This window comes from Daktulosphaira vitifoliae, unplaced genomic scaffold, assembly GCF_025091365.1.
Source record: "Daktulosphaira vitifoliae isolate Bord-2020 unplaced genomic scaffold, ASM2509136v1 Scaffold_3, whole genome shotgun sequence".
In the NCBI taxonomy this organism is placed as follows: Eukaryota; Metazoa; Arthropoda; class Insecta; order Hemiptera; family Phylloxeridae; genus Daktulosphaira; species Daktulosphaira vitifoliae.
In genome coordinates, this window is record NW_026099574.1 from 13,815,425 (window position 1) to 13,829,423 (window position 13,999).

At 28.0% G+C, this 13,999-nt stretch overlaps 1 protein-coding gene and 1 long non-coding RNA gene across 2 annotated transcripts; both read left to right on the plus strand.

Annotated features, from left to right (window-relative positions):
- Positions 1 to 602: 602 nt before the first annotated feature.
- Positions 603 to 8,074, plus strand: LOC126902764 (uncharacterized). The gene is made up of 2 exons (XR_007703312.1): positions 603 to 3,591; positions 4,169 to 8,074. It is a non-coding gene; the product is annotated as an uncharacterized LOC126902764 (long non-coding RNA).
- A 2,351-nt stretch (positions 8,075 to 10,425) lies between these two features.
- LOC126902750 (uncharacterized) lies at positions 10,426 to 13,753 on the plus strand. Its single transcript, XM_050680350.1, has 2 exons — positions 10,426 to 11,004; positions 12,600 to 13,753. The coding sequence occupies exon 2, from the start codon at positions 12,957 to 12,959 to the stop codon at positions 13,713 to 13,715; it is 759 nt and encodes a 252-aa protein (XP_050536307.1). The 5' UTR covers positions 10,426 to 11,004; positions 12,600 to 12,956; the 3' UTR covers positions 13,716 to 13,753.
- Positions 13,754 to 13,999: the final 246 nt, after the last annotated feature.

Sequence of the window (13,999 nt, forward strand, 5' to 3'; positions counted from 1 at the left end):
TGCTTCGATGTCCGTTTCAAGAAAGAAAAAAAAACAACAGAAAAAAAAAAAGTATCGTGACAAATCCAACGCATGGGTCAGGGTAAAATGGACATGTCACCAACGTCAATGGAATCCTCTACATAAATGTAGGGGACCCATTGAGTTGTTCACCGTGTCCACTCTAACCACACCCGAGGACCTGTCAGCTCACGAATGGTGAAAGAAGAAAAACTAAGGAACAGAAAGGATTGACCATACAGCCTAATTTCATTCCATGGTGACAATTTATATAATCATTAACTAAATATAAAAAACCCAGCACAAGAGGGTCGCGGCACAGTGGTGACGTGGCATAGTTGGATCAAGTATAATGATATCTGACAGTGATTAAAATCACTATCAAAAATAAACGCTTCGATGCAAATCTTTAGATAGTGCTTAATTTAAAAAAAATTGGTGTTTTATTCCAAAAGCTACTTGATCTGCTGGTTCCTTATTAATATTCTGATTAAGGTAAAGTATGTCGAATGAAAAAGGGTTTATTAAAAAATATTATTTGTCATAAAAAAATTGTGTGGATCCATAAACTTTTCAATAAGTTATAGCATTATAAATATTATTTAATTACAATAAATATACCTAGACTCGGTCACTAGTTTCACTGAAATTTTATAATCATTATAACTTATAACACTCTAGTATAATTATTTTGCGTATATATTTTTAGTTAAAAAAATTTGTATATTTAAATTTCTATTGGTCGAGCCGTCTGCGTGATGTTTTTGATGTTTTCTGTGTCAGTCGTGTTATTAATGTTACTTGGACGAACAGCTGAGTTTCAATTTTGTACATACTCTCTACTCTGTTTAGTATCTAATGCCACTAAAAGTATCTGTTCGATCCATTTTATCTTATATAAATGATTTTATTAATCAGATAAGAGCTTTTTCTCGTTTTTTTATATTGTATTAAAGATAAGTCGGGCGATGGACTCATCATCCAAACATCACGACGGGCGTGTCAATATGTACGAAATAAAGAATTACAAACTAAATTAAAATGTGTTACGTCTTTTTATCTTATTATATAATAGAACAAGGAAAAAAACGGTTTTCTAAAAAAATTACTTGGCGTGTTCGGATTTTCAAAATTTTTTTTTTCAACTTAAGTACTCGGTCACCAGACTCCAGGAAAATTATTGGCGAAGGTCGGAAAATTTTTGCGTTTTAAAATTTTGACCGTTTTTGAGAAAAACGCTCACTGACGTTAGCGTTTTACGACCTAAGGTTTGAAATTTTCATCAGACCCGACCAATGACATTCCTGAGATATTCCTTTCATTTCAACGGATTGAATTTCTTTTTTTTTTTTAAGTTTGCTCGCATAATTTTAATATGCGCACTGATTCATTTATGCTCATACGTTTATAATGAACCTTAATTATATGGTGTAATATGCATATTTATTAGGATACTAATTTGCATTTGCACATAGCACTATATTTTATCGAGGAATATTATATGTTATATATAAATTTCAAGACGGTTATAATTATATAAGTTTGTACTTTTATTATCAGAACAGTACATTATTAATAAAAAATTTTTCTCATATATGATGTATGAGTCTATGAGTTTATTGTTAAAATGGGGATTCATCTATAACTACTATGCTGCCCAACCTTAAATGGCAGTTACTAATATTTTTATCAAAATTAAATATTTTACATAGTCCCACGTATAATACACCTGCTGATTTTTTTAAAATTATTCTATAATATTAATAATAACAATAATATATAACACAATTATTATAATTAGAATATTAATAATTTTTGTGTATACCAGTGGTGTATTTAAGGGAAATATGGACCCCTTTGAACCAGCACTGTCAATATTATTTTAGGCAACTTCTAATAAATAAGGATCTAATGTCCTTTTTTTTCATCATTACTTTAATTTTTAGCAAAAAAAATTCTATAACATGTTTAACAAAGTAAAAAATATTAAACACCCTCCTAAAATAATTTTTGAATAGGCCTAAAGGGAATACTTCATTAATAAGCGTCAACCTTATTCCCAATACATTTTACTATTTTCTATTTTTGAATTTTCCTGATTTTAATTATAAAACTTTTAATATATTTTGTTACACTGATTCTGATGTAATATTTTTTCTGCAAAACACTTATCGTGCCCGGCGTAGCGGGTACCCCTACCGGAATCAGTCGCCTACTTATGATGATGGCCTAGTAGGGCTCCGGGTCTGGGACGGAGCCCCAGCTAGGTGGAGCCTAGTTTATTAAACTAGAATTAGTACGAATCTAGTTGTATTGATTTCGGGCCATATTGTTCTTTTTATTAATATGATAAGTTTTTTTTGTTTTATGTCTGTCGCCACTTTTTCTTAGCTCTCACTGTGCTGATTTCTTTCGTCAATTGCCCTTGAAAATTGAAAAAAATTCTTTTATTTCCTTTGACAGGGGAAATTACCTATAAAATATGAATTTAAATGTGGGTAAATTTCCAATTTTTTTTCTTAAAGGTATTATAACATTATGAAAAAAACATAACCAAAACTAACTTTTTTTTATAAATACTTTTTTTTTTTTTTGATATATATATATTTTAATGCTACTCTTTTCCTACGTACGGGGGGAATTCAAAATAGCAACTTTTGCACGAAAATTGAACCTTTTCAACTTTACTGTTGAAATATTCTTAGCTTCAAAAGTAAATTAAATTAAAATTTATGTACTAAAAGTTTTAAAAAAATGTTCTAACTACTTATTATTACTCAAACTTTTTAATAGATGTACGGACTAATACAATTTTTGTCTAAAGTACTTTATAAATTTTCCTTTCTTTGAACATATTTCTTTTTAATCAGCTCATTTTTTTTTTTTATTCAATAGGGGTTTGGTTGGATTGTTTTGAAAATTTATAAAAATGAAATATCAGCCCATAAAATTATATTATACTCGAAAATTTCATTTTCAAAATTATGTAACTTACTTTTTTCTTAAATAAACAATTAATTTAAAAATGCATACTTCGTCCAAAAGAAAAAAGTTATAAAAAACGACAATTTTTAAATTTTGAAAAAAACAAAATTGTACTTATCATAGCAATTTTTTAGTTGTAAATAATAAACAATATAAATATAAAAGACACTATGATTACATATAACTAATAAATAACCCAAAATATTTAGTAGATCTAAAGTTATTAGATTTGTCAAAACATTGTAGACCACTATACTATATTTTTAGATTTTTTGAGGAACGAAACGGTATTTCTTTGTGCTATACTATTAATTTGACAGGCAGATTAATATTCCATATTAACGAAATTTTTTTGGTATTCTTTAGTAAATTATTTTGATTTGGTATTAATTTTCCAATTGGTGTATGATATATTCGTAAACTATGAATTATCTTTAAAAAACGCATTTTCTATGTATGATCCTTCAAATATTGGCATCGTTACTATAATGGCTGCATCACAAGCTACATCGAAAAACAAATTGTTTGGAAAAAAATTATAAAAAAATTCAATTAGTAATATTCTAAACCAGTATAAGCCCGAGGAAAATAAACTCAATTACCAAGGTAATCATTATAACATATTTAAAATAATAAAAATACTAATAACATTTTTTAATAGTTTTAATAGTCAAATTTCAAGTTTATACTTTTATAAGGTTATAAGGATGAACATAAAAAATATTTCATGATTTATAAGTCTAGTAAAACATGGAACTTTAAGAATCAAAATAATTATTAATATTATTCTTTAATTAAGGTATTATAGTCTATTACAACTCAATTTATTTTATTATTACTAAAACACTTTTTGATATAATGGAAACTCATCTTAATTCTTTTTGCCTTATGTTAAATTATATTTTTCTTATTAAATCCAATTATGGCTTGGTTTCATTGTTTTAAGATCAAGCCTAATTTAGGAAAAAAAAAATTTCAAATAAAGTATTTGTTATGTGTTAAAAATCAAAAATATCAAAAACATTGTATTATTATTTAAATATTTGCAATGGGAATCCTTTAAACCTTATGTCGCAAATTTACTAATGTAACTTCTGTATTATTTAATTCTACTTAATTATTTTTAGGAATAAAATCCCAACTCCCATATTGTTAATAATTTTACAATTTTATTATATTTCAGAAATTGTAGATAAAATTACAAAGGAATTTGGCTATCGATTTTGATAATTCGTCAAAATAAAATGGATTGGTTTTATAATTTTACATGTCTGAAATTATTTTTGAATGATTTGTAAAAATTAATAAAATATTATTTACAATAATATTATGTTACATATTATTACAAAAAAGTATAATGTATGTATTGACATATACATATATGATCCAATTAATATTTTATACTAATTTCATATTTAAATAATTTTTATACTTTTGGACTATTTAAACAACATAACATATCACAGTTTATTAAATTTATAAACAAATTTTTTTAATTTTAAATTTACGAAAACTATAAATAAAAATTACAAAATAGTTATTTTGATTAGTGAGTTTTAAGAAAAATTGATAAAAAATATCTTATTAATTTTAGTAGTAAATTACCTGAAGAATTTTAAAGTTTGAGAAAACTTGAAATATTTAGTTATTTACAAAATCAAAATATTACATATGAACTGAGAAAATTATAAAAGGAAACGGAATTTTTTGATGCTAAATGTTAATCATAAGTATGTAACTTTATCCGTCGGAGTTATTTACGCTTGAATGATTTACACATAATTTACTATTTAACATTAAAAAAATATTTTATTCTCAAAATCTACTTTACAAAATTGCTATCTTGAAATTTTTAAATATTGCTAATAAATTTCAAAAAAATATGGTACGATGTATTTATTTGTATAGTCAAAAGTATAACAATGCCTTACAATTAAATTAATGTAAAATACTAATTGGATCCAAAGTAAATGAATTTATCATATTTTTGTGATTCACCTGTATATTATAAAAATCAATTACCCTATGCATTATAATTTATTTAATTATACAAAAGTATAATAATTTTTTTTACTTATTATAATTAAAAATCCAACTTGCCACCAAATAAAATACAAAAGATGGGAATAGTAATAAATCGGCGCGTATACTCTACGAGGAGTGTATTCATGTATAGATAAGTTTAAAACCAAACCCAACCCAACTTATCTATACAGTGGCGTAAATAACTCCCCCGCAATGCGGGGAGCGCCAAATTACAAATGCTCAATACCGCTTTTACGAGCGGAATGACCAGACAAAGGAAATTCCCTATATTAGTTCATAGGAAGTCAAACGACTATTTACCTTTTTACCTTTTAAGTTAATTTATTTAACTGCATGAAAATATTAGGTATAATTTCTCTTGTGTACATTGAATATGTATATTGATCGTACTATTTAAACTTTAAATAGGTTATAATACCTCGTATGTGGGTATAGGATAATATAATTAATAGTAGTAACAGAATAGGAATTACATTGCTGAATATCAGCTGTTAATAATATTAAACTTCACAGCGCATCCTCACTTACCTTAGACATAAGGGAAACGAACATTAATTTTGCGCAGGACAATTAAAAACGTCTTTTGTAAAATTTGAAAAATATTTAAGTAGCGGAAAAGTCTCAATAGAGCAAATACCATTTCGGATAGAAAATATAGAGACTGCTTGGTCAGAGTTCGAAGTGATTCAAGGAGCTATAGAGCTTGAAGAAAAGGTTAACATGGAGGAACAAGAGATATATAGATAGGAATGCGAAGAATTATTTTTTAGAACATTAGCCAAAGCAAATAAATTAATTGGTAGAGTAAGTTCGTCAAAGGTCGAAAATAGAGAAATGAGAGAAAATCAATGTATTTGTTAGCAAAGTTCTGGTGGTCAGAGAAATAAATTTATTCCTCGCGTTAAGTTAGCTCCTATGAGTATTCTAGTATTTACTGGCGAATACAGTGAATGGAAACCTTTTTATGATTTATTTTCTAAGCTTATACATGTGAATGCGGATTTATCGGATATTCAGAAATTTTGCTATTTGCGCTCATCTTTATCGAGAGAGGCAACAAATATTATTAAAAATGTAGAAACAACAGCGAATAATTATGAAAACGCGCAGAAAATATTAAGTGAGAGGTATGAAAATAATAAGTTATTAATTAGAATCCATGTGAAAGAGATTTTTGAGCTAGGAATGGTACATCAGGATTCTGCTGTTAAACTAAGAGAATTTTTGGATTCTTTAGTTTGTCGTATCAGTGCATTAAAAATGTTAGAAGAAAAACCTGAAGAATGGGGGCCGATTTTAATGTATTTAACTTCTATTAAACTTGATAGGAATACGCTAAGTAGATGAGAAGCAGAATTACCCCAAGATAGAATAGCACGCGTATCCAAATTTATTGCATTTTTGGAAAATAGAGTAAAAGTATTAAAAGCGGTAGGAGCGTCCAAAAATATTTTTTCGCGCGGTAACCAACAATATGGTAACCAAAATATGTTTTTCTATTGAAATAAGTATAGATCAGCTGTAATAACAACTACACAAGGATTAAAATGTTATGTTTGTGATTTGCCACATACAATATACCGTTGTCCACAGTTTATTTCATTATCAATTGCGGATAGAATTAAAAAGGCAGCGGCGCTCAAACTATGTAAAATTTGTTTGAGACGGCATAGTGAAAAATGTACTGCGCCTTATTGTTTAAAGTGTTCAAAACCACACAGAGTACTGTTGCATTTCAATACAACTCTAAATCAAGGAATAAAAGTAGATAATAATACTACAAACGATAATTCAATAGTCTCAGATAACGTATCAACGAGCGCCATTGCAGCGGCTTAATTACACGAACAAGTGTTGTTGTCAACAGTAGAAGCTTATACAGGTAATGTTAAAGGTGGAAAAGAAAAATGTAGAATTTTGCTGGATTATGGTTTACAGTGTAACTTTATAAGTGAATACATGGTACAATTATTGTGGTTGCGTAAATCGAGAGTACACCACAGTGTCATTGGCATAGGAGATACTAAAAAAAATATTACCTCAGTGGTTATTGCAGTAATTACATCGCGCATTAATTTATTCAAAATAGAAGTACAATTTTTGGTCGTTCCGAAGATAACAGGATTTATTCCGTCGAATGATGTAAAAAGTAAATGTTTTATTCCGGAAGGTATTCAATTAGCGGATCCGTCTTTCACGGTACCGCAAAAAATAGACTTATCTAATTATTTTTCCATAGAAATTAGTTGTTTGATAAATGGTAAAGAGGTGTCAAAGAAAAGTAAATTGTTATGATTAAGACCGGTTTTAGACGATAAACATTTTATTAGAATTGGTGGTAGGCTGAAAAATGCATTGTCTATTGATGAATGTCAACGTCATCCTTTAGTGTTACCGAGTGATAAGTGTAAATACACGCGTTTGTTATTTCTACGTGAACATTGACTGCTCTTTCCCCGATCCTTCTAATCCTTTACGCCAGCACATTTTTTAATCGGAGAGTCGTTTATGTCCGAAGTTGGAAGTTGGGTCGCCTACTAGCGGTACAGTATGGTAAAGATGGTATTATACGTTCTGCGACAATTAAGACTACAAACAGTGAAACCAATTATTAGCGGTACGACAATTATGTCCGTTACCTTTTAAAGGCAATCAAACGATGAGTTAAATTGCTTCGATGATTCATTCTGTTGAAATTAAATATTTTTTGATTATTTATTTGTTTATTTATTTATATTTATTGTGTAGATAAATTATTAGAGTCCAAATGTGTGTTTGTTCGATAATTATTGTCGAATACAAATTGTTAAATCTATTTGATAAGTTTTATTTGTAGTATTTTTTTTCTGTTTATTTGATTTGTTTAATAATCTTTAATTTTAAACAGTGTTTTAAGGATCCCGCTATGTTAGATCCGACTATCGTAATCAATAACATGTACGTGGACGATCGTTGATCACCACTAAAATTAAGTTTTAATTTAGGCGACGTGCCTTCTTATCGTATAGTTGTAGCTTAAACGAATAAAAATTGATTTACTAATGTTTGTAGTTTTACTTAAAATTAAAAAAAAAGAAAACTCAAAAATTTGTTCAATCAGACATAAGATATACAGTCCATAAGTGTGTTGATTCAATGAGTCTATGTCGTTATTAATAAATGACAATTTAATATTAACTCTGGGAATGGTTTTAGTTAACTGATAAAGATCAAATAATCAGCAATAATTGAGAGTATTTTGGTTATATGGGTTTTTAAAGAACGTCTATAATAACATACCTTTACTTTTTTACACCTTATAACAATTTGTATTATATATTAACGACCAAATAAAGAAGCAGTTTATTAAAAATAATTATGCTTTTTTTCTGACGGCCTTTTAATTTGAAGCAACTGTAACTGCTTTGAAAAAAAAGAAATTTAGACGAACATTTTTTTTATTGAATAAATTTGAAGATATAAAAAAAGTTAAGGTTGCAATTTAAAAAATTGATACGAGTTTAGAATACATATAAGATATGGTAGCAAAAAATTAATTTTTTGTGTAAAGAAGCTTCATACAAAACCATTAGTGTTATATAAATTAAAATAATGATTAATATTTTCGAAGATATTCTGTGAGATGTTGTTAAAAAATCACCCAGTAGTTTTAGATCAAAATATAATGTTGATGTTTTTATTTCTAGTTGCTTGTATGATAATTGTTTACTACTAAAAAATCTGAGGCCAAACTTTGAGTGAACAACAAAAGTATAAATACTTAATTCACCTAAATGACGTAGATATTAGAAAACCGTTAATATTTTATCCAACGTAATTAAATCTATAGAAATTGTTTTTCATTTTTTTAGCCGTTTAACTTATTCAGAACAATTTTATTAGTTCTATATTGTGATGGTGTCACGTTACTTTTATTGTAAAAATTATTAAAATAAAAAAACAGATAGCGCATCCGCTTTTAGAGACTGATGAATTAACGATTAGTATTTAATGCAAAATGGGCAATCGTTCAAATGACTATTTAAACCCAAAAGTCCTGGCCATCATTGTCAGCCCACTCCAGTGCTTTGTGTCATTCATTAGTCTCAGTATTCGGTTGTCGCTGTCCGGCTAACTGCATAAAGTCAAGTCGTTGTTTTTCCTTTTTCACCTACCTACTCTCGTCCTCGACATTTCAGAGTACTTGATTCTTGTACTTCGTGTTCACCTCATACTCGGCTACCCCTGTTCTTTATTCTCTCCTATACCCAAAGTATTTGTGTCTTGCACTTCGTCTGTGCCTCATAACTAGGTGTTACCTATATTTCCTTCCCATAACAACGGCCTTTCAACATCCACAGCTAACCCGGAGTGTCAGCCGAACACGATAACTGCTGTATGATTACACGCACGTGAATACCAAGGCAGCAGACTCAACATCATCTTCGTACACGCTAAATTACTCTAATATCTTTTACCATATGTGTTTTGTTTTGTGTTATGACAATATAAACATAAAAAAAATGTATCACACACACACATTTTGTAATTTAATAAGACTACTGAAGTATTTTAAAAATCTATATTTTAGGATATACTTAAGCCTAATTTGTGTAATGCTTAAAAAATGTATTAAACATGTACTCCCCAATTAGGCAGATGACACCTCCTATCACCTTGATAATGGTAATGATTAATCAATTTATTGTAGATGTATTTCCCGATTAAGGTGTCACCATCTGTCCCCTATAAAATGTTGGATGCACTAAAAAATTTTTAATCGATCACCAAGTATTAAAAAAAAAAAAAAAAATGAAATGTAAATATAATTAAATGGAGAAATCGAACCTCAAGATATGCCCTGAATAATTATTATGTTTATTTTTTCAGTAATTTAGCTAATTCAACTAACTAATTATTTTATACATAGAAATTTCATAGATAAATAGCGAAAAGAACTAATTTTCATGAATTTATTTTTATTGAAAATACCCCTAGTACTTCTTAAATTAGATTAAAATTTAAATTTTCAAATACTGTTTTGGGAGACGATTTTCATTAACTATTGTAAAAAAAATATTTTATTTAATTATTCACATTCAAGTTAAAACCATACATCGTAAAATAGCAATATGTCATTCTTACAAAAAAGAAGTTATTAGCGTGATTCAAAACAAACACACGTGTGTTGTAACATTTTATTGCAATATATTATTTTCAAAACATTTGTCATTAATTAGTTAATATATTCAAAAACATTTCTATTAAAAGTTTACAAATATTACTATATTGTTTTTAATCCAAGAAGACCATTTTGTCTCAAGTGTCAATTCTCAATCAATAAAAAATGAACAATATCTTAAAGATAAATCATATCATAGTTACATTTTAAATAATTATCTGTATTTGTTTAAAAACAATTGATATTTTAAATTAGAATGAGTAAATAAAAATTTTCTGCGATAATCTATGAATAATTTTTACTAACATACATCATATGTAAACGTGTCAATTAAATTTGATTAAAACAAGTGTAATATTAAATGTTGATACAGAGCTCCGCGACCCGTGTCACCTTTATCAGCCGTCGCCCGACTATGAGTATACGGTAGTTTGACTGACTAACACCGCGTATACGCCATACTTTGTGCCATACGCCACGGCACAAAGTCCAGCAAGTACCGTACGTCCGTCTACGACCCTCAACAAATATTCGTTGAGCGAGTGATCTTCATGACACGGCCGGAAACGGACCGCAGACATCACGTCAAGAAACACTTCCGCCTCAGTGTCGCTTCTGTTTTATATTTTTCGTGAACCACTAATTGTAATTACCTCTGTTAAATGATGTAATTATTAAACTATTCTTGTGACAATCGTGGATCAAAAATAAACGGCTTACGCCAACTATTTTTTCTTATAACTGTGTCGACTACTTGTTCGTTAAACGATCTAAGGCGTGTCAAAGGATTAAACCGGATTTACGTGACTAAGGTAAGAAAACCATTTGCTGACTTGATTTTTATTTTATTGCTTTATTTTTTCATATAAGACACAGCTAGATTTCCTTAGCCGCCATGTGCTTCGAGTTATTTCAGTTACACAGTTCGCTGGTGACTGCAGTGAATTCCCCACCAGGTTATAGTAAATAGTCAATAGCACAACAATTGTAGAATTCCACTTTGTTAGTTATTTTTAATATTAACCAGTTGTTTGTCCATCCAATCGAGGCGCCGCCGCTGATTCACATTAAGGCCCCCGCATACTAGAATGGTTGCGCCGTACGGTTATCACCACGTGCCACACTGAACGGTTTGAAAACTTTTTTGCCGCGTTTCTTGTTTATAATTTATATTTTATTCATTCAGTTGTCTTCTACTACGCTCCATAGAGCTTTTCATTTTATTTAATTATTATTTTACGATTTTTAACTAAGTATTTATTAATGCTTTTGATACATAGGAGTATTCAGTTTATATTTTGCTACATTAAAAGTTAAAATTACAAGTGAAATTTATTCTTTAATTGTTCAAATAAACTTATAAAATAAGTTCAGTTTATATGTTAAATAAATAACTTCGTTTATTAGTGTAACTCTTCACATAAATTTAGTTATTGTCATCTAGGACTATAAAACTTGACCGCCTCTTATACCTAAAGATTAACTTTTTTTAGTTTTGTAGTCTTACAATATTAATATTGAAACGATTAGTAATCATATAGACTTTGTATGAATACATATGAGTAAAACATTCATTAAACTAAACTTTTTCTTTTACTCAAAATGAACTTTAAGAATTTTACAAACACTACTCGCTGTAATAGCTGCTGCTGAATCATTTGATCTTTTAAGAGCTCCAAAAGAAAAATGGAAGTATAGGGTTCATCTATATAATTCCAATAATATGATAATTTCGGGTAGTTTTAAATTTCCCTATCCCTCCACATATAAACCAAGATCAATTAATATTAAAAATACAACTGCAGTGTTGGTTTTTCTAACAGCTAAACCGGAATCATCACTAAGATTTGTAAAAAGTATTTATATGTAATCATTAATTATGGATAAGACGTCCAGAAAAATTTTGTAAAGAGAAAATTTTTTTTGGATCAAAACACTGCAATATTAACAATAATTTTTTTTTAACTTTTCAGGGTTTAAAAAACTTAAAATTAATTTTTAATAATAGAAGCCTCTATTTTAAATTTGATATGATAGAAAAAAAAATTAGAAATAATTTAGTTCTTACAATTTATTTTATACAATGAACCAATAATATATATTAAAATGCTATAACAAATGAACGGTCCATTGCATAAAGGCAATTATTCTCCTATCATATTAAATTAAAAAAGGCTACCATTTAAAAATATTTTAACTTAAAATTTTTAGATTTTTTAATCCTAAATTTTAAAAAAAAATTATTTTACCACATATTATTATAAATTTTTAAAGCAAATAATTTTTTACTTTACAAAAATTAAACATTTTCAATGGTTTTTGAGAAAATGAGTATCTTACCCAAAATTGATCAGTCTGTGTGATACTAAGTTAAATCATCAATAATTATTGAATAATTTATTTTTAGAAAAATTGGGTTTGCAATACAATACTATTCAACGAATTGTCAAAAGTAATAAATTTCACTCTTATAAATTCACTCCTGTATAAAAGTTAAGGACTAGTGATTTTGACCGTCCATTACATTATGCCACATTAATGACAATGACAATTGATGAAAATCCTGCTTTTTTGTCAAAACTGCTTTGGACTGATGAGGCTCGCTTCCATAATAATTGCACTGTGAACAGCCATAATCGGCATTATTGGAACGATGTTCATCCCCATATTCACAGTAAAGTACAGTACAGATAACATATAGTTCGTAGAACTTTTTAGTTTGTTACATAATTTATTTTTTGAATTGCTTTCATTATTTTTTACGATGCCTAACATGAATAAAGTTGATACTCCAGTTAAAAAAAGTGTTAATTCAAGTTTACTACATGTTGAATATAATTTATCTGACGTTATGAAAAAACTCAAATCAATGAATTCGTCTCAAGATATCCAAAACAAAGTGTTAAATGAAAAGCTAATTAATTATGAGGCTAAACTTAGCAATCTTAATTCTTCGTTAGAAGGTATGATAAAATCTTTAAACATGTTATGGGAAGAAAACAAAGCCTTAAAAATTGATATAAACTTATTACGTGAAAAAATTTCATTGTTAGAATCGACGAATAGTCCGATTTTTAATCCGATATCTTCCGAGGAAATAATTACCGAGGCTCAAAATAGGGTTTTAAAACAAAAAAATGTAATTTTTTATAATATTATTGAAACGCCTAATGAAACTTTAGAATCCTCTTGTAAAATCGTTAGTGATTTAATAAAAGATATTTCTTTGGATTTAAAAGTAAATAGCGTAAAACGTCTGGGCAAACCCCATTATAACAGAATTAGACCAATACTTGTCGAATGCGATTCTATAGCTAACGTTTCTAAGCTATTAAAAAATAAATCTAAACTTCGAGCAATTAAAAAATGGAAAAAAGTTTATGTCAATGCTGATTTAACTTACAATCAAAGAATTCATGTAAGGAATCTGAAAGATGAACTTAACCGTAAACGTTTAGCAGGCGAAGCAAATTTGATTATAAAATTTGTCAAAGGTGTACCTACTATATGTCCAAAGAACTAATTAATCCTTTTTATAATTCTGTAAGTTATAATGATCAATTTCATGATTTTTATTCTTTGTCTAATCATAATTTATCGTATTTTAATTGTTTCATAAAAAGTAAAAAAAAAAAATGTTGTTAATAAGAAAAAAACTTTCACTGGTTTATATAAAAATTTAAGAGGTTTGCGAACTAAAATTCACGTTCTCAATACTAGTATTCCAATTATTAATGTTGATTATTTTTTGTTAACTGAAACTTGGTTAAATGGTTCTATTTCTGATTCTGAACTAGGTTTTGATAA